Genomic DNA, 26,497 nt, shown 5'->3' with positions numbered 1-26,497 from the left:
ATTAGTTTCCGCTATGAATTTCACCCAATGCAAATAAATACATCGTTCAAACAATCAGCGCATCAACCATCGTACTGCGTGACAAAAATCTTACCTGAAGTTCAAGTACTGTTTCAATCGGATAAATCATCAACTGTAAATAAACAAGCATTCGTTTTAATAATAAACTAATTCAAAAAGCAATCTATTGTTGGTGGTAGGTAGCCTTTACACTATTTATTACCTGACCTGATGAAACTGGAAAGGCCTCCGGGCCACCAGTAATCTTTCAATCATAAAAAAAACAAACTATTTATTTAGATACATTTTAGTCATATTTATTTTCAATTTAACGATATTAATTCACGTTCTTTTAAAAGGAGTTCGGGTCAAATGTTAACGACACGGAGTTTCCAATGATGCATCGATTGACTTACAACACGCTCGATTATGGTTTATTGCCTTTTAAAAGTGTACGTTATTTATTGGGGTGATTGACATTGAAAAAATATACACCGGTCTAATTATACAATAGTAAATGTCGGACCCGCCGAGGCTGAGCAAATATCAACATCGGCTCTGTGTTTTCTTACGAACTTAAATATAAAAAAGCGTGAAGTTACAGTGAAACTAATATCAAAAAGAACTTGAGTGTGCATTATTTAAGGACAAAATTAAAATAGCAACAATAGTGTACGAAGCAGTGCAAAAAAAAAAAAACCAATTGTGCTCGTAAAGTTTATGTACATACCCAGTGACTTTTAAAGACAGTATAAAATAAAGAAGTTTATACAACTTTATACATCGCAAAACTGCTAGTGGCTATGAAATAATTAATTATTGACTAGAATAACTATGTACAGTGATTTAGTGAAAATTCTTCAAAAAAAAAAAAAAAATTACATAAAAAACAAATATAATAAAAATTCCGAAGTCATCATACACTAACGCCATCTACTAGACGACGACGAGGAGCGGTTTATGTCAAACTCAACTAAATCGACCCACGAAAAAAGTTCCGTCAATTGGCAAAAGAGGTCACTATTAAAAGATTATTAATGAATTTTGTCTTGCTACCAAGTTCCCAAGATCATCAATAGGGGTTACCTGCATGGTAAACAAAGTAACAATACTTTAAATTGACAATGGAGCAGGTAATGACCGCACTTCTTTCTATTCAAAAAGAACTCGACGAACAGAAAAAACTTATACACAAAAAAGGGGAAGAAGTGACAGAGAAGGTAACATTAAATATAAATAAGATACTAGAAGAGAAATTAAAAAATTTGGAAGAAAAACATGAAAACCTTAAGTCGAGGGTGGAAAATCAAGAGCAAAGATTATATACTACATGGAGAGACAATCAAGACAACGTAATCTAGTCTTCTTTGGATTGGAGGAACACGAAAAATCCTACTCAAATTTAGAAAACACTATAGTAGACTTTGTACATAAATACTTCCCAATACAAATAGACCATAAAGACTTACAAGCGATCAGAAGAATAGGGAAGAGGACTAAAAAGCCACGACCGATAGTTATTACTTTCACAACACTTGGCAAGAAGATAGATATCTTAAAGGGCAAAGGAGCTTTAAAAGAAACACCGTATTATATCAAAGAAGACTACCCTCAATCAGTCTTGCAAAAAAGAAAAGAGCTACAGGAGCAAGTTATAGCAGAAAGAGAGAAGGGTAATAAAGCCATTATTAAATACGACAAGCTTGTTCTACTAAATAACTCATCCAAAGACCCGAAAAACAATAAAAGAAGTCTATCAGAATCTCCAGAGAATAACACAATCAACCATGCCGGGCAGATATCTCAAGCAAACAAAAAGAACAAAACCTTGGCTGCCCACATAATCCAAAGGTCTTCAAGCTTTTCCGAAGGCGGAGTAAAACCGAGCATACTAAACTATCTAACAAACAAAAATAACAATAACAAGAAAACAAACACACAAGCCAACACCACAAATATATAGCAACGAACCGACCAGCCTCAGCCAGAAAACAACAAACAAACTGAAAAATGTACATTAATACAAAACACACATCTTCCAAGCCGGCTGGTCCCCGTGGAAGAGTACGACCACAACCCTCCAAGAAAACCACAAAATCAAAAAACCACTAAACTGAACAAAGACTATAAGAATTGTATAAAAATTGGAACTTATGATGTCAGGTCTCTGTCATCAATACACCGATACTTAGAACTTAATAATGCATTGAAAGATATAAAATGCGACATACTAGGACTCTCAGAAACAAGAAAAATGGGCTGCCACATAGAAGAGTATTCAGACTATGTTTTCTGCTATATAGGAGAAACAAAGGGATTGTATGGAGTCGGATTTTTAATAAAAAAGGCATGGAAAAACAATATAACTAACTTCACTGGCATTTCGGAGAGAGTAGCGCTACTTCAAATGAATTTTGGCGGACTAGACATTTCTATAATTCAGGCATACGCACCCACGGAAAAATCAGACGATACAGAAATACAAAAATTCTACAATGATCTGAAAAAAGCTCATACACTATCAAATGAGAAAATCATAATATTAGGAGACTTCAATGCAAAAATAGGGCAACCCAAAAAAGAAGAAAAACTCGTCATGGGACAGTACGGGCTAGGCCAAAGAAACGAAAGAGGCGAAAGACTGCTAGAATATGCATTGGAATATAGACTAGCAATAATCAACACTTATTTCAAAAAAAGACCCAGCAGAAGATGGACTTGGAAGTCACCAGACGAAAAAGTTAAAAACGAATTTTTTTTTTTTTTTTTTTTTTTATTGCTTAGATGTGTGGACGAGCTCACAGCCCACCTGGTGTTAAGTGGTTACTGGAGCCCATAGACATCTACAACGTAAATGCGCCACCCACCTTGAGATATAAGTTGTAAGGTCTCAGTATAGTTACAACGGCTGCCCCACCATTCAAACCGAAACGCATTACTGCTTCACGGCAGAAATAGACAGGGCGGTGGTACCTACCCGCGCGGACTCACAACAGGTCCTACCACCAGTAATTACGCAAATTATAATTTTGCGGGTTTCACTTTTATTACACGATGTTATTCCTTCACCGTGGAAGTCAATCGTGAACATTTGTTGAGTACGTATTTCATTAGAAAAATTGGTACCCGCCTGCGGGATTCGAGCACTGGTGCATCGCGCTCAACGCGAATGCACCGGACGTCTTATCCGTTAGACCACGACGACTTCGAACTATCGAATCGACTACATCATGACAAATGTCCCAAAAATAGTCCAAAATTATGAAGTTCTCAACAACGTAAAGTTCCAAACAGACCATAGACTACTTAGAGCAACAGTTCTATTGAGTCAAGCGAAAAAAAAATAGAAAAGGCTTTAAACCACCACCAAAAATCCCAAAAAATGAAGAAGAAACAAGATACTACATAGACAGCCTCAAATCGAACATCGAAACCAAACTAGCAGATACCAGAAACGTTCAATCTTACTATGATGCGCTAGAAATAGCTATAACAAAAAGTTTACCTAGCAAAAACAATACAAAAAAAGAAAAACGACACAAAATATTTAGCGAAGAAACACTAGCCTTAATTAACAAACGCAGTGAATTAACTCTAAGAAAGAATAAAGATGCTGATACAAAGAAAGAACTAAGCAAATTATATAAGGAAACTAGCAAAGCGATTAAAAGAGACTATAGTAAGCACAGGCAAAGGATAATAACAGAAAATTTAAATAAATTCCGAAGCACAAAGAGAGCTTTTAAAGAATTAAACTTAAGAAAAACTTGGATACAAAAACTAGAAGGCCAACATAAAGAAATTACAACAAGACAAGAAATCGTACAGAAGGCAACTTCTTTCTACCAAGAATTATACAAAAACAAAAATAAAACCATCAAGGAAGCTAACGATTCACACAACTGTTATAACACGGAAACAATTAGACCGATAGAAGAAAAAGATACATACGCGCAGCTGAAGCATCTGAAATCAGATAAAAGTCCTGGTCCCGACGCAATAACCAATGAAGCTCTGAAAATAGGCGCACCAGTTTTACTTAAGCCTCTCACAGAATTATTCAATCTCATACTAGAAGCTGAAATCGTACCAATCCAATGGTGCACGTCGGACATCATATTACTATATAAAAAAGGAAACCCCCTCGATATCAACAACTATAGACCAATTAGCTTACTGGCAAATATATACAAAATCTTCTCATCTATAATTCTTAAACGCATAACACAAGAGATTGAAAAGGCACAACCAATAGAACAAGCTGGCTTTCGTTCTGGGTTTAGCACACTAGACCATATACAGGCACTAGAACAAGTTATAGAAAAATACGAAGAGTTTAATAAGCCACTCTATCTAGGTTTTATCGACTACAGCAAAGCCTTTGACAGCATAAGCCACAACTCTATATGGAAATCACTAAAGAAATTAAACATAAATTCGAAATATATAAATATTATAAAATATATATACAACAACAGCATAAGTTATGTGAAGCTAGAATCTAGAGGTGATGCAATTAATATTGAAAGAGGAGTCAGACAGGGGGACCCCCTGTCACCTAAGCTGTTTATCGCGGTTCTAGAAGATGTATTTCGAAACACAGACTGGAAAAATAGAGGTATAAAAATAAACAACAGGTATCTAAGCCATCTCAGATTTGCGGACGACATAGTTATGCTGTCTGACACAGCAAATGAATTACAAGATATGCTCCGCTCTCTTGTTCAAGCGAGCTCACAAGTAGGATTAGAGATGAATGCTACAAAAACCAAAATCATGACAAACAGCATAGAACGACCCATCAATGTAAAAGGAAAAACTATAGAATATGTCTACAGTTACATCTACCTAGGCAAACAAATATCATTTTTAAAAACGCACAATGAAGACGAAATTGAAAGAAGAACAATCATAACCTGGAAGAAATTTTGGTCACTCAGAGAAATTTTAAAAGGAGACTACTCAATAAACCTTAAGAAAACTGTATTAGACACCTGTATACTGCCTTGTCTACTGTATGGCTGCCAAACTTGGGTATACACGACAAGAGCAAAACAAAGAATTACAACAACACAAAGAGCTATGGAGAGAAGTATCCTAAACATAAGAAAAATTCAAAAAGTCAGGAGCAAAGTAATAAGACAGAAAACAAAGATAACAGATGCCCTCACACAAGCTCTAAAATTGAAATGGCAGTGGGCAGGTCACGTATTGAGATACACAGACACCAGGTGGACAGTCAACACTACAATCTGGAAAGGGCCAATTGGCAAAAGAAGGGTAGGGAGACCGAAAAGACGATGGGCTGACGACATAACCGAAATAATAGGAAAGGACTGGCAAACGATCGGCAAGGACAGAGATCAGTGGAAAGGACTGGAGGAGGCCTTCACCCGAGATGAGGGGTCCATATCCAATAACAAAAATTAACTCGTACTAACATTTAGACAATAAGCATTAATAACTAACTAAACACTAACAAATAAATACCACATTTCAAATGAAAGAAGTGCAGGATAAGGAAATACAGGCTTTTTTATTTTATTTTATTTATTAAATGTCGATAATGTGTCCGTTTCTGCCGCAAAGTAGTCATATGCGACTGGACTGCGATAGGATGGCAATAGGACTGCGACCTCTTTTACCGATGAAGAACAATAAAAATTCATAATTAGTTATTATATTTATACAGCCATTATCTATTTGTTACATAAATCCAATATATAAATACAATATTGTATATACATTTGAAGTTATGAAAAATATCATGTGTTGTACAAATTAATTGCAGCTCAAATATTTTTTTTTGGAAATTCCTTGGAAACGTTGTTCGTAGGTGGAATCGAATAAAATTCCTTTAACTGAACGATTAAACAAACAAAAACAAGATAAGAATTTATTTTGCTATAAAAACATATTATTTTAACAGTTTCACAATTCCGTAAACTGTTATCAATTTTTCGTAAAACTAAACTAACTTGAGAAGAATGTGGAATGACGTCACGAAAACTAAACATTTCCCCGGTGTTACTTATTTGATTTCAATCACATATACAATTTAACAATATATTTAATATAAAGCGATGTGTGGTTTGCTAGTTTAATTTTATAAGTATTTAAATGCGTTCCAACATATCACTAATTCATATCTTTAATAAGCAATACAGATAAAAAAGATATAATTTAAAACTTAAAAAATTATTTAAAATGTTAATCTGTATGTTACGTATAAAAATCGATAAAAACTCGATCGATTGAGCTCAACAGAAAGAATTCTGTTCAACATTTCACCAATCTGGAAAGCTCCGAAAATAATTTGAGACATTTTTTTAAAAGGCAGGGGCTTGGCTTTGCCCCTGGCATTGCTGAAGTCCATGGACGACGGTAACCACTCACCATCAGGTGGGCTGTATGCTTGTCTGCCTACAAGGGCAATAAAAAAAAAGACGCCATGCTTAACACTCAAAACTTGAGTAACGCTTTTGTAGCACTTTTTTTATTAGTATTTTTATCATAATATAAAAATTCTAACATCCAATAATCTATTTAATTTCTATTTCTTACTGTCAATAGCCTTATTTTTTTTACCATCTAAACAATGTTTAAATTTATCGACGAGTATGTTTTTATGATTACCGAGTGCGATCAATAAACAGACGTGAATTGCTTCGCTGATTTCATGTTATCAATTCACAGCTAGTAAAGCGTACGTAGTGTGACTCGTGTACATGAAAAGATGTATCACAATCACTCGAAGTATTCGGTAAAGCACACAGATCGGACATGCACCGTTTTTTAGTTCGCGATAAAATTAAAAAATAATAATATAGTATTTATTTCGGTATTCGATTCAGGAAAAAAATTATCCGATTAAATTATTGTAGTCGGGATATTCTTAACAATAGCCACAATGCGTGCTTATCCCCGTTTGATTTTGACCGCGGTCACTGTTATGATCTGTATGAGCTTGCCTGTCCAAACATTCAACGCGGGACAGGGAACATCGGTGCATCCAGCTAGTCGCCTGGCCCGCGAGGCCCGATCACTTCAATCTAACCAAATCGAAGCTGGTAACAGCAGCAGCTACAGCGGAGCGTTAGATTCCCAGTCATCAGTCGAAAAACAGCGGCACATTATCGAGGTCAGACTGTTTTACATAGTAATTTCATTCTGCTTAAACTCTCCAGTACCAAAACTTTTGAAAAAGGGACATTTTCGTCTCGGCGTGTTTCAAACTGTAATTGGTGAAGTCGCCGGTTTTTCCAAATCATTGGCGACGTTCTCTTAAAGTTGTGCGAACCTAATAATAATTAATGGGTCCGACGGAAGTACGATATCCTTTCATTAGTGTCCCGTCGTACGGAGCGGCCGAGATTAAACTTGTTCAGAAACGACGGCTCCAACAGTCTGAGAGCACTTTTAAAAAAGACTTCGTCCATGTCACGAGCCTTTGAGATGCGTTATCCAGTTTACTTTATGAAAAATATCAAAATGTTTTATTATTTGTATCCATAACAAAAATTCTTGGTTTTTTTTTTGCAGATGATGCGACACGCTTGGAACAATTACAAACTGTACGCTTGGGGTAAAAATGAACTGAACCCGATATCTAAACGCGCACATTTGTCGAGCGTGTTTGGCTCCGGGGAGATGGGAGCCACCATTGTTGACGGCCTGGACACCTTGTACGTGATGGGCCTGACCGACGAGTTCCGTGAGGGACGTGACTGGATCGCGGAACATTTCAACATCAACGAAATCGTAAGTTGTAAACACTTTGATAATTTCTAGAACTTGCGACATGTACATATTGTTTTTATAAATTTTTTCTTTATGGGTAAATGAGCACACAACTTATCTGGTGTTGAGTATTTACTGGAGCCCATAGACAGTATATCGTGAATGCCGCCATTTACCTTAAAACTTGAAGTATAAATATACCTCAATTTAATTTTTTACACGATTTAATACCTTAACCGTGGAAATCATTCACGAACATAAGTTAAGTAAGTTAAGTAGCAGTAGTTAGCTAAATTAATATTTCATTAGAAAAATTTGTACCTGCCTGCGGGATACGAACACCGACACAGTTGCATCGCTTGATACGAATGTACCGGGCGTCTTATCCTTTATGCCACAAGGACTGTTTAGATAGTTTAGAGTTTGATGCTCCCCGGTAACCGTACTCGTCGAACTCGACTAAGAGGTCGACGTGCAACCTAACCCATGCATCAGCTCGCTGAGTTTCTCGCCGGATCTTCTCAGCGGGTTGCGATTCCGATCCGGTAGTAGATTCAATCGCGAAGCAGCTGCTCTGAGTTGTTAGGTCTCCTTCGGAGGCGCTCGGGCAGCTGTTAGCCAATCCCACCCCTTCTGGCTGAGCCTTTGCTCGTCCACCTGTCCTGGTGAAACTGGAAAGGCCTCCGGGCCACCAGTAATCTTTCAATCATAAAAAAAAAGTTTGATGCTTCATCTCGCGCGTACTTTTTTCCTTTAATATTATTCCAAGCTTTGTCCGAATACTTGACGGTCGACGATGACGGTTATTTAAATATACTCGTAGGAATAATCTAATCAATGCTCATATTGTGAACAACACTGTTTCCTAGATACGACAAATTTTAATCTTAATTCCTTATTAACTTTATTTTTTTAATTAAATGATTAATTACATGAAACTGCAAACAAGATTAAGTCCAATAAATAATAAAACGTGTAACTAAAAATGTTATAGATGGAATGTTAACGAACTAATTAAGAATGAATCAAAAATATTTCTTCCAAGCGCCAAGCGTACAATAAATAAATCAATTGGCTTCCTTGTCTATATCGTAATTCTATGCCTATTTTTTTATTGCTTAGTTGGATGGACGAGCTCACAGCCCACCTGGTGTAATGTGGTTACTGGAGCCCATAGAAATCTACAACGTAAATGCGCCACCCACCTCGAGATATAAGTTCTAAGGTCACGGCAGAAATTGGCAGGACCTACTCGTGCAGACTCACAAGATGTCCTACCACCAGTGATTAACAAATTATAATTTTGCGGGTTTGGTTTTTATTACACGATGTTATTCCTTCACCGTCGAAGTCAATCGTGAACATTTGTTGAATACGTATTTCATAAGAAATATTGGTATCCGCCTGCGGGATTCGAACACCGGTGCATCGCTACATACGAATGCACCGGACGTTTTATCCTTTAGGCCACGACGACTTATATATGTACGCGTATATATGTACGTAGGTTTTATTATTATAGTAAAGCAATAATTTAAGAATTTACGTGCAATAACTCGCCCGTAAATGGTTACATAAAAAAATGAGAATGAAAAATTAGAGTCAATTTAAGTAAAATGTTAAATTATAAATAATCATAACAAATTTCCTGTAGGATACAGGAAAAACATAGAGACTGCCGCTATAGTGTTGTCTGCTTATGGTTTGGAAACGTATTCTCTCTCTTTCTCTCTCTCTCTAGCTACGATTTATTTTCAGAAAATGTTGTTTTATTCGTGTTTTCAATAATCAACTCTTCCCGACATCTATTGGCGAATAATAATACTATTTTTCTTACTAAGAAATTTCTTACAAATTTCATACTAAGTCGGTCCCGGCTACGTAAGTACACCCATTTCGTGTTTAGTAAAAAATATAATCGTAAAGCATTCTAATGCAGTTTAAATATTTTTGATTTCTTCGTAATACTTTAATAAACACAAATAACAAGTAATTTCCATGAGATACAGCTTAAATTTGTCTAAAGTTCAATATTTAAAAGTAGCGGATTAGCGATTCCTATTAAAGAACAGTTATCACTATCGTTCGTATCGTTAACATTTGACCCGAACTCCGTTTAAAAGAACGTGAATTAATATCGTTAAATCGAAAATAAAGATGACTAAAATGTATCTTAATAAATATATTTTTTTTTATGATTGAAAGATTACTGGTGGCCCGGAGGCCTTTCCAGTTTCACCAGGTCAGGTAATAAATAGTGTAAAGGCTACCTACCACCAACAATAGATTGCTTTTTGAATTAGTTTATTATTAAAACGAAAGCTTGTTTATTTACAATCGATGATTTATCCGATTGAAACAGTACTTGAACTTCAGGTAAGATTTTTGTCACGCAGTACGATGGTTGGTGCGCTGGTAGTTTGAACGATGTATTTATTTGCATTGGGTGAAATTCATAGCGGAAGCTAATCCGAGCCTTTGTTTTGTAGGATTCCGAACTATCAGTGTTCGAAACGACGATACGTTTTTTGGGAGGTCTGCTGTCTTGCTACGCTCTGACCGGTGACACCATCTTCAGAGACAAAGCCGCCGAGGTCGCCGACGCCCTGCTGCCTGCCTTCGAAACTCCCACTGGACTTCCATACGCTTTAATCAATCCATCCACTAATGTAAGAAGAGTATTTTTAATAATTTCGCATTACTAGAGATCATGAGATATTAGGCCATGCACTATCCAGACTCCAAAATGAACCTTAGATCTGTCCTTATTCCAAATAGGTTTAGAAAATGGTTTAGATTTGCCCTACGAGAGACGATAACCATTTATAATCAAGTAAATCCATATACTGTAGACTGCACTGACTGTAAAAGGTCTAATGTACTACAAAACTAACCCAACATTACGTAGTTCGTATTCATTTCCAAATAAATCGACTTAGTACGGTTTGTCATTTTAGGTTTATGTTATTTTCGTCGATTTTTTTGAGTCGTTGATATAATTAAAATTAAGTTTAGGTACCGCTGTGAAATCTCGCGTTTTTATTGTCATTATTTCATTTACGATGTTTCGAATAGGTACTAAGCGAATTTTAGTTTTAACCTAAACAAAGATTCCAATAAACGGTAGCGACATTAAGACCCATATTATTCTAAACAGTGAGTTTTCATCTGATATTAAATTTGATTCATAATTTCATTAATGCATTGAAAAGGTTTCCTAAAATTGTTATTAGCCCTTTAATTTTTCCATTAGTCTGCAGCTGATGGCGGAATTTATATAATGTTCTCAATAAAGCATTCACTGGAATTACATAAAGCTAATTCGTTTGCAGATGGAAAAATAAATCGAAACAGTGCTTCCCAAAATTTGAGACAAAGACAAAGTTTGAGACTAAGTATTGGATTTCCAATAAAGTCTCAAATTTTCAGAACTAAACCAGTTCCCAAAATTTAAACTAAACCAGTCATTTTTTTTATCTTATATCATTTTTATCTATATTATCTAAATAGATAATTTAAACATTTTTTTTTTATTTAATTACTAGCGGCCCGCTCTGGCTTCGCTCGGGTCTTTAACAAAATTTTCAAAATAAAAAATTGTAATACACACACATTATCCCTTATATTTGCGTCAGGTCTCTAAAAATAGAAAATTATAAAAATAGTTTGAATATATTTTTTTAATAAGCTTTTATATTCGTTTAAATAATATTTGTTTTTATCTATTTTTTTATTATTTTTATATTTTTTATTTCTAGTTTTCGTAAAAAGGTCATACATACAGCCATTGAGCTTATTGGGTCAGAGCTTCCTTGTACTGGCTGAGCCCTTGCTCGCCCATCTGTCCTTGTGAAACTGGAAAGGCCTCCGGGGCACCAGTAAGCCCACAATTATAAAAAAACTACCCAGTGAACGATATTTGACTTTGATTTTTTATTTTTTAAATAAATTAACACTTATTGTAGTATAGCTATAATAGTCGGACATATCGTCGCCACATTTTTTGTAAATAATAATGTGTTTTACAAAGCTATAGTACATTATTTTATTCTATCATCAATAGTTTTCGCAGCGCACGCGATATAAAGAATACTTTAGGTAATTTTTTACACCGTGCGTTACATTATTGGAGTTTTAGTAAGGATCCCTTATATAAAAAAAGGAATATTGCCTATGTCACTCGGAAATACTGTAGCTCCTAAACAGTGAAAGGATTTTTCAAATCGGTTCAGTAGTTTCAAAGCCTATTCAAAACAAACAAACAAATCTTTCCTCTTTATAATATTAGTATAGATTACTTTATTCTATCATCAATAGTTTTCGCAGGGCACGCGACGTAAAGAATATTTTAGGTGATTTTTTTACACCTTGGGTTACATTATTGGAGTTTTAGTAAGGATACCTAACTTTTTTCAAAAAATATTATAGCCTATGTCACTCAGAAATACTGTAGCTCCAAAACAGTGAAAATTTTTTTTAAATCGGTTCAGTAGTTTGGAAGCCTATTCGAAACAAACAAACAAACAAATCTTTACTCTTTATAATATTAGTATAGATTATAATAATATCATTATTCTTTCTTTTATTATCTATTTAGATAATTTAAAAAAAGATGACTGGTCTAGTTCATTAACAAGATGAATAGTTGTTAATTATGGTAATATTTCGTATTAAAAACTAAATTGGGTTGGAACATGTACCCTGCTTATATAAAATACTAAAATATATTTTAAAACAAACTTTCATTTTTGTTCATTCATTACAAATACACAGAAGGCGATTTTCGTCTGTCGAATTAAGTTCAATAAACCAATAAAATAATTTATTTGCTCAGTACGTTTTAAATGTAACATAAGACATAAGTTGCTTTAATGTAGGTATTACAAATACTGTACTTACTGTCTGTAATTGTATAGCTAATACTGAAATAACTTCCATACAATAATAAACAAGTCTTATGAGCAAAGCGCTGACCAAAATCTTCTTCATTGGTTACATTTTTACGTTTTTTTATAAACAAGGTAACATTCTAGTGCATTCTCTTCTTCTTTATCTCCATCTTATCCCATTAGGTGGGGACGGCACAGAAAATTTTTCGCTTCCATTCTCTTCTATCAGCCGTCATCTTATCACTCACTCCTCTCTCTCTCTCATATCGTCATTCACATACTCCATCCATGTCTTCTTCGGTCGACCTCTTCTCCCTCTACCTTGCACTACCATTTCCATACATCTCCTAGCTTTCATCCTAACTTCCTAACCTCCATTCTAACTTTCATAAATAATGAATAACAGATTAATTAATCAATTCACAAGTCGACTACTTTGAACTTTAACCCTCTTAACAGCAGAGGCACAAAGGCATTCGGCTTTATTCTCGGAGTATAGACCACGTATAGAGTCACGACCAAGACGATAAGTTAACAAAATCTCAGCATTTTCCTAATCCTTCCGTCGATTCCCCGATGCTAGAGGTGGTGAACCTTTTGCCATCAGAGTATGCCATACAATGTTTTTATTGATTTCAATTTTTTCGCAAGTACCGCTTCGACGACACGAATCTTGATGATCTAGTCTGGATTTTTTCCTTTCGGTCGCTTTTCCTTCCCCTTTCCTTTATAAGTCGGTTATTGATAGCATGCTGAAAACGAGCTACGAATCGATGGTAGGCAGAAATAGGCAATGGTTGTATCTCCCCCAAATGGGCTTAAAATACGCGTCACCACTAGTAGATGACGGTTGGCGTTCGCAGCTCCCATTCTCGGTTTATCCCATAATCGTATTTTTCGAGAGCCAAGGAAAGAAACGGGGTGGTGCTATCCTACACCAACACCATACCGCCAAGCTGCTTTTTAATAATGGTTTGATTTAAAATTTTCAGGCCAGCCGCCAGTATCACTGGGCAGACTCGAACAGTATTCTCTCTGAATTGGGTACATTACACCTCGAGTTCTCATACCTGAGTGACGTCACAGGACGTGAAGGTGGGTATATTTTATATATTATCATAGTAGTACTGTGATTACAGTGACATAGGCTATATTTTATATCGAAAAAATATCCCATTTCTACGGGAAACTACACCGTTACTTAGCCTTGACCACGCAGCTGAAGCAGCGGGCAATGACTAGTACTAAAAATATATATATATATATATAAAGACGTTTAAAAGACAGAAATTTCTCAGTGAATACTTGGATTCATTCCAAGAAATTGTACTCTGTGTATTGTAAGCATTTTAAATATCCGGTTTGTTCAAAGAAAGTTCGTTTATAAGTTAAGTTCGCTGTTGCTCTGCGTTCTATTTGCGTATGTTTTTTCTTGTTCACAAATAAAAAAAGTTGTTGAAGTATTATATAAAATAATTTATATTCGTAAATCATTACAGTCTACAAGAACAAAGTGGATAAAATACGTGAAGTACTCTACACCATTGAGAAGCCCGGTGATCTTTATCCGAACTACATCAATCCTCGAACCGGACAGTGGGGACAAAGTGAGTATTGAATGTCATCAGTCATGGAATATTTCCGGCTTTTTTTTTTTTTTTTTTTATTGCTTAGATGGTTGGACGAGCTCACAGCCCACCTGGTGTTAAGTGGTTACTGGAGCCCATAGACAACTACAACGTAAATGCGCCACCCACCTTGAGATATAAGTTCTAAGGTCTCAGTATAGTTACAACGGCTACCCCACCCTTCAAACCGAAACGCATTAGGCGGCAGAAATAGGCAGGGCGGTGGTACCTACCCGTGCGGACTCACAATAGGTCCTACCACCAGTGATTACGCAAATTATAATTTTGCGGGTTTGATTTTTATTACACGATGTTATTCCTTCACCGTGGAAGTCAATCGTGAACATTTGTTAAGTACGTATTTCATTCGAAAAATTTGGTACCCGCCTGCGGGATTCGAACACCGGTGCATCGCAACAACGAATGCACCGGACGTCTTATCCTTTAGGCCACGACGACTAAAAAATACCGGCTAAAAAACCGGCTAAAAAAATAATACAGATCCTCAGCTTGGGTAATCGCGGAGGCTAGGATCAACGTTACACCGGACCAACGTGCTATTTCTGTAGACCGGATCTCTCTCTATTTCAAATGAAAATGATTAATTTGAATTGTACCGTTAAAAAAATATATAAATATATATAAAAAAATATATAGATGCCTTTGCAGTAATCGAATCGGCTTTAAGACAGTGACAATTATACCTACTGTAGTTTATACATATATGTTAATTTATCTCATTTAGTATAACTTCTACTTTTCCATTTTTATAAATTCTGTCTCGTCCTACCATAAGTTATCACGTGTTATGCTTTGAAAAACAGCTCAGACGCTATTCTGATATACATGGAAACTCTGATAAAATAATAGACTGTTCAAATTTAATTCACGAACGAATATCTGTACAAATATATAAATCTATTTTATGTCAACTAGTCGTATTCGACTAATGACGTTTCAATGACAAATAAACTCATTATCATCAAATCCCCATTGAAAAACGGACCTTATCGTTCGGACGGCTTATATTGAGGTGGACGCCTGCACTCACGTCGCGATAAGCCACGATAAACCCCAGTGCCCATTCAGTGTAGTAAATAATTTATTGAAATTAATGCACGCTTGTGTTTGTTTGTTCGTAATCGATGCGTTCGGACATTGTTCATCCGATCAATTGGATACTTGATCGTTGACGTTCCAGAGAAGGTTCTGGTACTATAGGTGATCTGTTACGTCATTTCGGATCCTCCCGATCTACTAACGGTGCTTTTAGGTGCCTCAAGCACCGATCACCCATTCTCGTCGAACCCGTCGCTTCCGCCGAAGGGCTCGGCGAGTAAATTAACCCACAGACACAGCCCACTGAGTGGGGATCTTCTCAGTGGGTCGCATTTCCGATCTGGTGGTAGATTCTGCGAAGCACTGCTCTTGCTAGGGTTATTGTTAGCGACTTCCTCAGATTAGAGCCCCGTGGGCTCGCCTAATCGTTCTGTGAATCTAGTGTAACCTCTAGAGATTACCAGAATTCGTATTTGCCGTTTGAAGGACACATATCCCTGGGAGCTCTGGGTGACTCGTTCTACGAGTACCTGCTGAAGGCCTGGCTCGCGTCGAACCGCGGCGACGAGCAGGCGCGCACCATGTTCGACACGGCGATGCAGGCCGCGCTCGACAAGATGCTGCGCGTGTCGCCCTCCGGCCTCGCCTACCTCGCCGAACTCAAGTACGGCTGGGTCATCGAAGAGAAGATGGAACACTTGTCTTGCTTCGCTGGTATTGTGATGTCATTTTTTTGATGCCGAAGCTATGTTCAATAGTGTGCTCATTGAAGTGAACATTGTGCAAAGAAAATTAAAAAGTCTTTGATACATATTATTATCTAAATTGGACAATGTATCTCAAAGATTTCTATATTACTTCGTAACAGTCACCTTAAAATTGAGATAACAGTTTAGAACTAATTCTTTTAGTTTTGTACCTTATATGAGTCCACACGGGTAGGTACCACCACCCTGTCTACTATTTCTGCCGTAAAGCAGTAATGCGTTTCGGTTTGAAAGGTTGGGCATCCATTGTAACTATACTGAGACCTTAGAACTCATATCTCAAGGTGGGTGGCGGCATTTACGTTGTAGATGTCAATGGACCCCGGTATCCACTAAACACCAGGAGGGCTGTGAGCTAGTCCACGCATCTATGCAATAAAAAGTGCGTACAAATTCATGAGTAACATGAAGTTAGCTGTGAATGATAAATGTGAAGTTCGCCTTTATTCTGTACTGTTATAGCATTTGTTGACGCAATTAATAAGCTTTAATATATCGCACCTTTAGAATTGAAGTGACTTAATCCAAAATTCTTGTTTTTTTGGTAAAAGCCAAAAATGCATTTGAAGAATTGTAATATTTCAGTTTCTATTTTAGTACTTTAAGCCTTAAAACGCTTACCTTAAAGTTTAAGGTAAGCCCTTGATTTAAAAGTAACGGAAAGTACAATTTTTCCTGTGCTAGGATAAAATTTAATTTTTAATTTTATAAATTAACTAGCGACCCGCCCTCGGTTCGCTTCGGAAACATTAAAATACACATGAAACCAAAAAAAAAAAAAAAATGTAGCCTATGTTCATCAGGGACAATGTCGGCTTCTAATGGAAAAATAATTTTTCAAATCGGTCCAGTAGTTTCGGAGCCTATTCGAAACAAACAAACAAACAAATCTTTCCTCTTTATAATATTAGTATAGATATAGATTGAATACATGTTTAAAAGTCGTTCAAAGTATAAAACTCATTTTCTTAAAATTTTTAGTTAAGCCACTTCAATTCTAAAGGTGCGATATAAGTTCATTAATTTTGACGATAATTTTTATATTAAGCCGTCGTGAATGTATAGCATAAACAAACATTTTTTCTTTTCTGTCAGGTGGCATGTTCGCATTAGCCGCTACGACATTGGAGAATTCGTTTTCTGAACGGTACATGGACGTCGCAAGGAAACTGACCCACACCTGCCACGAGTCCTACTTCAGATCCGAAACTAAACTGGGACCAGAGGCATTCAGGTGAGTCGGACATCACTAGGAAGCAAACTTAGCCGATACCATAGACATTTCAATGAAGATTCTCGACTTTTTTTTTCTCTGACTTGAATGAATAGCTTTGTCGCGAAAGGCAACGACGTCCATTATTTTAATAAAATGTAAATGTCGTTGATCCGAAGTCATAATCACACCAACTGTTCGCTAGATGGCGTTAAAAAGTTGATGCCAAAATGAAAACTAAAACATCCCTGTTTTCCAATTACAGCACAAGAGCGCATTATGCGCATATGTTTGTCAAGAGTAACATTACTTTTGAGAGTGCTCGATTGTGCGAAGCGTTGCTGTAATTGGAACATTCAACGTTGAGCATTATGCCGCATAATGCGCTCTTGTGCTGTAATTGGAAAACAGGGTATGTTTGGCGAATATTGTTTTTGGACTTTTTGGCGGGAACGCGAGGAGTGAAGTTGTGTGATTTATTTTATTTTGTCTATTTAGTGTTTCTTTAGATTTAAATGTGTAATAACGGTGATTTATTAAATGTTTAGTATCTGTGAAAGTGCACAAATGTGGGAAAATGAAACAAAACCGCTGAACGTAACTTCTCGGGATCCTCCAAAAAGTCCACTGAAAAAGTCTCAGTATTTTACCATCATTTTACTGAGATTATATTTCATCCCATATCATCTCATCTTATTTCATTTCATAATATCATTTTTTATATAAAAAAGATTTCATTAAAATTAAAATAAGATTTGACCTAAAGGTCTTAGTTACCAGGTCATAAAATCCCTTTAAAAAAAAAAGAAGTTTTTTTTATTATCAAGTAAATTTAAATCTTTGTAGATTTTCGAACGCAGTCGAAGCCCGAGCTCAGAAGAGCGACGAGAAAGTTTACTTGCTGAGGCCGGAGACGTTTGAGAGCTACTTCATCATGTGGCGACTCACCAAGGAGCAGAAGTACCGCGACTGGGGCTGGGAGGCGGTTCAAGTACGACTCAGGAGTGATGTTCATATATAAGGCCATCAGCGCAAAAGTGGCTTTTTTTTTTCGGGTAGAGGGCCGAACCTTCTACGAGGTCCCCGCGCAAAAGGGGCGCGCTGGGTATGTGAGACTCAACGATCTGCATGGTGTTGTGAGCAGACCGCGGGCCCAAGGATTTTAGGACCCACCCACTAAACGACTCCCCTGCACTCTTACACCCGACGTCCGATCCCCTCCGAGGTCAGAACCCGGATGAGGTAGGGGGGCTACCGCGGTCAACACTACAACCAGACGGCGCGGCTCACCCCAAGGACGCCCAGCCGACGGAGCCTTCGAGGCGAATCGAAGGCTCTGAAACGTCGGCCGTCTCGGTACGGCAGCCCGTCGGGCCGCCCAGACGGTGCCGCTGGTGTCCCGGAATACCCCGCTGGACCAGAACCAGCCTGCCGGGTCGGGACGCGATAAACCGTCGACCGGTCGCTCTATTCACTCCACGGCAGCGCGCTAGAGTGCTGGTAGCGCGCTGCGCGGCCTCACCCCCTCAGGTCGCCCCTTGACCTTCACCGGGGGGAGACCGCCACCTACAGGGGTCGGGACGTACGGGCGTATTCCCGCCTCCGGCCCCCGGCTCGACGGCGACGGATCGGTGCGGAAAGGGAAGAACTCTCCCTCTCTCGCTCCGCCGCCTCCTTCTGCGAGATGGTGGACTCGCAGAAGTCGAGCATCGCCTTCCAGGACGCATCGCTGCCGAGCATCGTAGCCACGACGCGCGACAGCGAGAGGTCCTCTCCTATGAGCGGGAAAGTGGCCTAACCCACAATTTTTTTTATATTCAAGCTTATAATGTTCGAATCCCAGGCGGGTGCCTACATTATACCAATTTTTTAACCTAATGAACACCAATTTTTCTAATGAAATACGTACTCAACAAATGTTCTCGATTGACTTCCACGGTGAAGGAATAAACATCGTGTAATAAAAATCAAACCCGCAAATTTTAATTTGCGGAATTACTGGTGGTAGGACCTCTTGTGTGTCCGCATGGGTAGGTACCACCACACAATCAACCTATTTCTGCCGTGAAGCAGTAATGCATTTCGGTTTGAAGGGTGTGGCAGCCGTTGTAACTATACTTGAGACCTTAGAACTTATACCTCAAGGTGGGTGGCGCATTTACGTCGTAGATGTCTATGGACTTAACGCCAGGTGGGATGTGAGCTCGTCCACTCATCTAAAAAATTATATGATATATATTGGTATTTATTTAAAATATAATAAATTTTGATGCGTAACCACCTAACCATAGTTTCACCCTTTTTTTTTTATTGCTTAGATGGTGTTAACCCACAGATAACAGATAGCTTTGTAAAGATTATTTTTGCGCGTATTGTTTTTTTTGCCTACTCAGATTCAAATTCATGAAAATTCAAATCTAATTGCCTCCATGCTAACTATGGTAAGCTTAGGCCACTTTTGCGCTGACAGCCTCATATATCATTTATGATCAGCAAGCGAACGGGAAATTGTTATCGTATTGGCTTCATTTGTATAAGCCCTCGCCAGTCTTAAGCGTTTAGAGGAATCCAACTTCGAGACGGGGCTTTAGTCTCAACTAAATTAGAACAACGGATTTTCTGCTGGACACATCGTTTCTTCACGTCAGGAACGGAGCCAACGGCGGATCCAGGGGCGGGTCATGGGGGTCATGACCCCCCCCTGAGCTAGTTCCAGGACTTGAACTAACTTGGACTAATTGAAGAACATCATGATTTATTTATTATCTATTGTTATCAAAATTAAATTATAAGTTCTTAACTTGCCCACGACTATGTGACCCCCTCCTGGCGCCAAAGCTGGATCCGCCCTTGAACGGAACATGGTGTGGCTATCCGTGCATGATCATAAAGAAAACTGATTTTTTTAATCCTCTTATTTTACGTAAAATAATGGCCGATACAGCAGACTCGAGTACTATATATTATATTTCGAATGCTATATACATTATATTTCTCATATTTCTCATATTATATTTCTTCTGTGCGTGTGTTTGTCACTGAACTCCTCCTAAACGGCTGGATCGGTTTGAATGATTATTTCTGCCGTGAAGCAGTAATGCGTTTCGGTTTGAAGGGTGGGGCAGCCGTTGTAACCATACTGAGACCTTAGAACTTATATCTCAAGGTGGGTGGCGCATTTACGGCGTATATGTCTATGGGATCCAGTAACCACTTAATATCAGGTGGGCTGTGAGTCAGTCCAACCATCTAAACAAAGGAAAAAAAAAGATTTTGTATGCGTTTGTGTGACGTCCTGGATAGCTTAGATTCACAAATCAGCCCGGCAGATGGCGCTGCAGTCGGTATCTAGGTTATTTATCTATACGGCAACTAAACGGCCGGATCGATTTGAATGAATTTTCGTGTCACAGGACAACGTCTGTCGGGTCCGCTAGTTTATTTGTATTATTGCAGGCGCTAGAGAAGCATTGTCGCGTCGAAGGCGGCTACACCGGACTCACGAACGTCTACCACCAGAACCCTCAGGGCGACGACGTGCAGCAGAGCTACTTCCTCGCTGAAACACTTAAGGTGACCTTTTAAAGCAATACGAAAGATTTTTTTCATGTCCTATTTAACAAAGGTAACTTATAAAAGAAAGCAAACACAGTTGTGGAGCAGACCGCGCGAAGACAGCTGCGATTGAGCCTAAATTTCATGAATTTAATGGAAGGTAACTTTTAATACCGATACGAAATATGCACGGGTAGGTACCACTACCCTGCCTATTTCCGCCGTGAAGCAGTAATGCGTTTCGGTTTGAAGGGTGGGGCAGCCGTTGTAACTATATTGAGACCTTAGAATTTATATCTCAAGGTGGGACATGTCTATGGGCTCCAGTAACCACTTAAGACCAGGTGGGCTGTGAGCTCGCCCTCTCTTCAAAGCAATAAATAAATAAATCTTCATTTCAAATCACTGCGAGATTGCACCCTCGGGTAATTAGACGAAGAGCCGAGAGTCCTAAAATCAAAAAGAAACCGTATAAGTACAAATTGTCATTATATTATTTCCGACTTTTCGGACATATTACAGTTTCTGTGGTCACAGACAACTAAGGTGACATTAAAATATTCTGCTAACTATTGCCTTAATCAAATAGATGGTACGCTATAATGAAATAAAAAAGACGATATTAAATCGAGTAGTATTAATTATATAAAAATGATCCATAGTTATTTGACATACAATTAATTGTATTCTGTGTATTAAGGGATTCAAATTTTGGGGCGGTCTTTGACGTAGCGCCCTGTTCCCTTTCTTGCCGAGCGGTTTTTTAGCTTTTAATTTGTATGACATATGTGTACAATGACGTCACTATATAATCTGATGCGTTCTCTGTCTAGCGTCGTATAAAAACTCAGCTTCTAAATAAAGTTTTGTTATCGATTATCGGTTGATCCAAACATAGCATCAACTTGGAAGCGCTATTGACTAGTGAATCTAATAAAAACTTTCTAATGCATTTGTTTCAGTACCTCTACCTTCTGTTCTCGGACGACTCTCTCCTTTCGCTCGACGAGTGGGTGTTCAACACTGAAGCTCATCCGCTTCCAATTAAAGGCAAGAATCCCCTGTACCGCATGGCGAGCACGCCCGTGCCAATAGAAGACAACCGAGTCTAAGAAGATGAAATCGACAGCTCTGTGTGCTTAGTGCCAGTTTTTTAACGTTCTCGCTAGCATAAAAGTTAAGTCAAAATTGTATGGAGTTGGAACGTTTGCCTATGTTTGCCGCTAGGGGCATTGTTCCAGCTGCATACAAATTTGACTTAACTTTTACGCTAGCGAGAATGTTAAAAAACTCTCACTAAGGACACAGATCATCTGAGGAGAAGAAGTCCCAAAGTTAATTACGAAACTATTCAAAATGGCTGTTCTAACTAACAACCTGCCAACAAATAACGAACGGAATGGGTATAGTCACGGATGTGTGATTCTTGTAGGCATTTGTACAAATTGAATTTGGTAGCATAATATAGATTATTTTGTAATTGGAATGTGAAAGTTTTAGTCGTAATGGGTATGTGTATAATGAAAATTTCTTGAAACAAAAAGTAGCAAAATAAATGGCCGTGTAAAATTTGTAATTAAATATTTAGTTACGCGTTTTTAAATTGATATTTCAAATGATCAATGGAAGTTTAATGGTAATTTGTTTGTTCCATTATGTTGATAAATTTTATAAATAAATTAAGTAAATAAATAAAAACAAACTTAAGGTTTTTGAATAAAATATAATTTTAATCCACTTAATATCAATAACTGTATATTAGTATCTGTCCGTGTGTGAAACGAATCTTCCCGTAGATTCGTGTCATTAATAAAATGAATCGGTTAAGAAATTAATGAGCGTCATATATAATAATGGAAACGGGAGAAACTTGTTTATAAAATGACAAGAAAAAATAACTAAAATATGTCTAAAGTATGTATATGTCTTTCTTTCAACACTGTTTTCCAATGTTAACAATCAGCTGACTCTGAGCCTAGCGAGGTCGTCGGAGGAAGTCTACGTTTTGCTTAGGAAATTGACTGTTTTTCTTTGACATTAATTTAAAAATTTGTTGTCGCTTCGGCGTTGTTAGCTTGCACTTGCATATTTACAGTTTAACACATTTGCTGCCGACGAAATGATATAAAATTATTAGCCAGAAACCAATTATTTTTATAGCGTATATTGATTAAGTATATATGTATGTTTAAAAATATGGATGAAAGTATGTTGATAATATTATTATTTTAATAAAAAAACACCTTTTTCGGATCCGAGTGGTCGGCACATAGCACGCCAAATGCCGGACACTCGGATCCGAAAAAGGTGTTTTCTCGGATCCGAGTACAATCAAAAGTATCAAAAACACCATAATTATAAGTTTAAGTTTAAAATATAACACGCACTTGAATGTTAATTTATTTAAGAAGGCATAAATGTCTTAAATCTAAGCGAAGTAATGATATAATCATAATTATCAATACAATCAAACGTATAAAAATCATAATTATAAGTTTAATTAAAACACTGAAGGTAATTTCTTCACAGAAAAGTTAAAACAAAATTTTTCGTCGTCTTTGCGGCAGATGACCTTGAAGACTGAGCTGGTGGTCCACGGCTGAGCGTTTTCAGTTTCAGTCTTGTATCAAAGATACTGTCATCACTGCCGCAACTAGATTCCTCTGAACTTGAAGACAACTACTCCTCCTGAGCTCGTTGCGAACACACTTCTTCATCACTAAATCCTTCAGAACCTTCCGAGTCATCACTCAACCAACGTTTTTTTCTACTACTAGGTGTTGATGTTTTCGATCTATTTTTACTTCTAGATGGCCCAGCCCTACTATCCATTTTGATCGAACAATACCTTTGATATGATCGTGTGTACCAGTCACTATTAAACTGTAAATATAAAACCAATACGCGTTTTCGTAAGTCGAATGTATTGGCAGAGTGGCCACGCAAACCAACGTACACTCGCCACAATCGCCGGCGGCTTCTGACAATTACAAAATTCACTTGCTGCTCACTCGTATCCGAGTGGGCGGCACCGCTAATAGGGCCCCTCCTCACTCGAATACAAGTGGTAAGCACTCAATGTGTTAATAACGATAAAATTCGAAAATATGGAATTGTTTATCGGTAATTATGAATACTTAGACAAATTTGTAAATACGGTCACTTCTCGGTTTTGCTAATTTTTTCTATAATATTGGCTATTTTTATCGCTTATTTATTTATTACTATAATATGGGGGAATGAGTTGTCTTCAAAATCAATAAGTTCAAACTGTTATTGATCGAATTAAAGCATCTTGGCTTTGCACAATCAAATGGGTACATATCGACGCTTGAAAGGCAAACGTGACTAAGCGACAATGCGTGAACTTTACAGTAGACTAATTTAAAGTTGAAATACCTGAAAACAAAATTTATTTTAACGAATCCAGCTGTAGTAGAATTTAGCTTGTAGCTCTAGGATTGAAATGATTTTCATAGACCTAGAAATACTAGATAATGACCGAGCTTTGCTCGGCTTTTTTTTAATATCGCCATCTTGTTGTTTCTTTAAAGTAGAAAAAATAGTATTATTATTCGCCAATAGATGTCGGGAAGAGTCATAACGTTGATTATATTATTGAAAACACGAATAAAACAATATTTTCTGAAAATAAATCATAGCTAGATCGATTTATCGCCCCCGAAATCCCCTGTATACTAAATTTTATGAAAATCGTTGGAGCCGTTTCCGAGATTCAGATTATACATATATATATACAAGAATTGCTCGTTTAAACGTATAAGATATTTTTTTTGCAAATTGAATGTGGTTATTGCCTATCATTTATGTACAAAGCAGTTATTGTCGCTTAGTCACTTTTGCCTTTCAAGCGTCGATATGATATTGGTCCTTAGGCTCATGATTTTGAAGAACACATATTTTGAAAAGACTTTTAAATAAAACAAACATCGATATTAAGTTTGTTTTGTAAGTAAGGCTAGAAAACATGCTCCAATATCATATCTTTAGAAATAAACCTTAAATTTTATGGGTTTTTAGTTACGGATGATTTTTTGAGGAGAAAAGCTAAATTAAGAAAAATGTATCTCAATGGAAGGCATTCCAATGTTCAAGGTAGTGTTGAATAACGTACTAGATATTTCTCTTAATATAAATAAGATATTTTATGAAAAAAATATATTGCAAAAATAATTATTTGACTATTAAAACTACGGTTCGTTCCGAAATTATCCTTTTGGATTTATAAACGGTTATATTCATTTCTTTTTTTTTAACATACGAAAAATATATTTTACAGCCATTCCTGTTTGATTATTTGATCAAAAATTGAAGGGAGCCCTTTCATTTTTGAATTGATACCTTTTCGAGAAATACAAAACTCGGCTGGATGGAATTTCGTGTGACGTCACTCGGGACCAACAAGGTGCGCTCAGATAAAAAAAAAACAAACGAAATTTGTGATGCGCTTTAGTTTAATGTCATGGCGCCGCAATTCCAAGGAGTATCCCTGCAACCTTCCGAGAGTATCGGGATACTTGGGGTCGACATTTCGAGCGATGTCCAATTTCGGAGTCATTTGGAAGGCAAAGCCAAGTTGGCGTCCAAAATGCTGGGAGTCCTCAACAAAGCGACGCGGTACTTCACGCCTGGACAAAGACTTTTGCTTTACAAAGCCCAAGTCCGGTCACGCGTGGAGTACTGCTCCCATCTCTGGGCCGGGGCTCCCAAATACCAGCTTCTTCCATTTGACTCCAAACAGAAGAGGGCCGTTCGGATTGTCGATAATCCCATTCTCACGGATCGTTTGGAACCTCTGGGTCTGCGGAGGGACTTCGGTTCCCTCTGTATTTTGTACCGTATGTTCCATGGGGAGTGCTCTGAGGAATTGTTTCAGATGATCCCCTCATCTCCTTTTTATCATCGCACTACCCGCCATCGGAGCAGAGTTCCTCCATATTATCTGGAACCGCTGCGTTCATCGACAGTGCGTTTGCAGAGGTCTTTTTTGCCACGTACCATCCGACTATGGAATGAGCTCCCCTTCGCGGTGTTTCCCGAGCGCTATGACATACCCTTCTTTAAAAGAGGCTTGTAGAGAGTGTGGCGACTCACTTAGTCGCCACTACTTGGGCAACCGCCTTACAATTCAACAAAATCGCTGTCGCCTATGAATTCAGGCAATCATCTATTATTGTTGTTCAACACTTCGGCAATCTTGAAAACTGCGGGCAGTACTTATCGATATTCGCTGTGCTACCCATCGTTCGTGTCAGTGCTTTACTACTCCTATATGTTATTTCTTTATCGTACCACTCCTGTTATAGTTTGTTTGTGTACATACTTATCTTCAATAAACTATTCAAAGCAGTACATATTTATCTGTGTAAAACATGCTTCGTGTCAGCGCCTACCTAATACAGTTAGAAGCAGAACTACTACAACTACTTCTACAAGAGTATTATGCGGTAGGCAGCGGCTTGGCTTTGCCCCTGGCATTGCTGAAGTCCATGGGCGACGGTAACCACTCACCATCAAGTGGGCCGTATGCTCGTTTGCCTATAAGGGCAATAAAAAAATATTATTTAATTGCGTGAAATTGATTGAATATTACTATTAAAATTAAAGGGCGTTACGAATGAAAAA

General features: G+C 37.6%; 2 protein-coding genes across 3 annotated transcripts in view; one reads left to right on the top strand and one right to left on the bottom strand.

The window, feature by feature from the left end:
- The window catches only part of LOC110386078 (retrovirus-related Pol polyprotein from type-1 retrotransposable element R1 4), a 3,515-nt gene extending 2,704 nt beyond the window's left edge, over positions 1-811 (bottom strand). The window contains exons 1-2 of the mRNA XM_062670186.1: positions 731-811; positions 95-133 (exon numbers count right to left, since the gene is read on the bottom strand). The gene's annotated coding sequence lies outside the window, so the exon portion shown is untranslated. The remainder of the gene's footprint in view (positions 1-94; positions 134-730) is intronic.
- On the top strand, positions 528-26,497 carry LOC101744477 (mannosyl-oligosaccharide alpha-1,2-mannosidase IA). 2 transcript variants are annotated; one of them, XM_038012950.2, is made up of 10 exons: positions 528-7,141; positions 7,543-7,761; positions 10,230-10,409; positions 13,622-13,724; positions 14,129-14,236; positions 15,803-16,030; positions 17,179-17,317; positions 18,143-18,287; positions 20,753-20,869; positions 21,814-26,497. In XM_038012950.2, the coding sequence occupies exons 1-10, from the start codon at positions 6,911-6,913 to the stop codon at positions 21,961-21,963; spliced, it is 1,620 nt and encodes a 539-aa protein (XP_037868878.1). In that variant the 5' UTR covers positions 528-6,910; the 3' UTR covers positions 21,964-26,497. The 2 variants fall into 2 exon arrangements, with proteins under 2 accessions (XP_037868878.1, XP_037868879.1); XM_038012951.2 differs by lacking the exon at positions 15,803-16,030 and having other exon boundaries at positions 6,736-7,141.

Source organism: Bombyx mori, chromosome 9, assembly GCF_030269925.1.
Source record: "Bombyx mori chromosome 9, ASM3026992v2".
Lineage (NCBI taxonomy): Eukaryota > Metazoa > Arthropoda > Insecta > Lepidoptera > Bombycidae > Bombyx > Bombyx mori.
Note: the sequence above shows the minus strand (reverse complement) of the source record. Positions and strands in the feature narration are given on the sequence as shown.

Coding starts and splice junctions, on each gene's coding strand:
- LOC101744477 (XM_038012950.2), top strand. CDS start 6,911: ATGCGTGCTTATCCCCGTTTGATTTTGACCGCGGTCACTGTTATGATC. Junction 7,142..7,542: donor AACAGCGGCACATTATCGAG/GTCAGACTGTTT, acceptor TTTTTTTTGCAG/ATGATGCGACACGCTTGGAA. Junction 16,031..17,178: donor ACACTTGTCTTGCTTCGCTG/GTATTGTGATGT, acceptor CTTTTCTGTCAG/GTGGCATGTTCGCATTAGCC.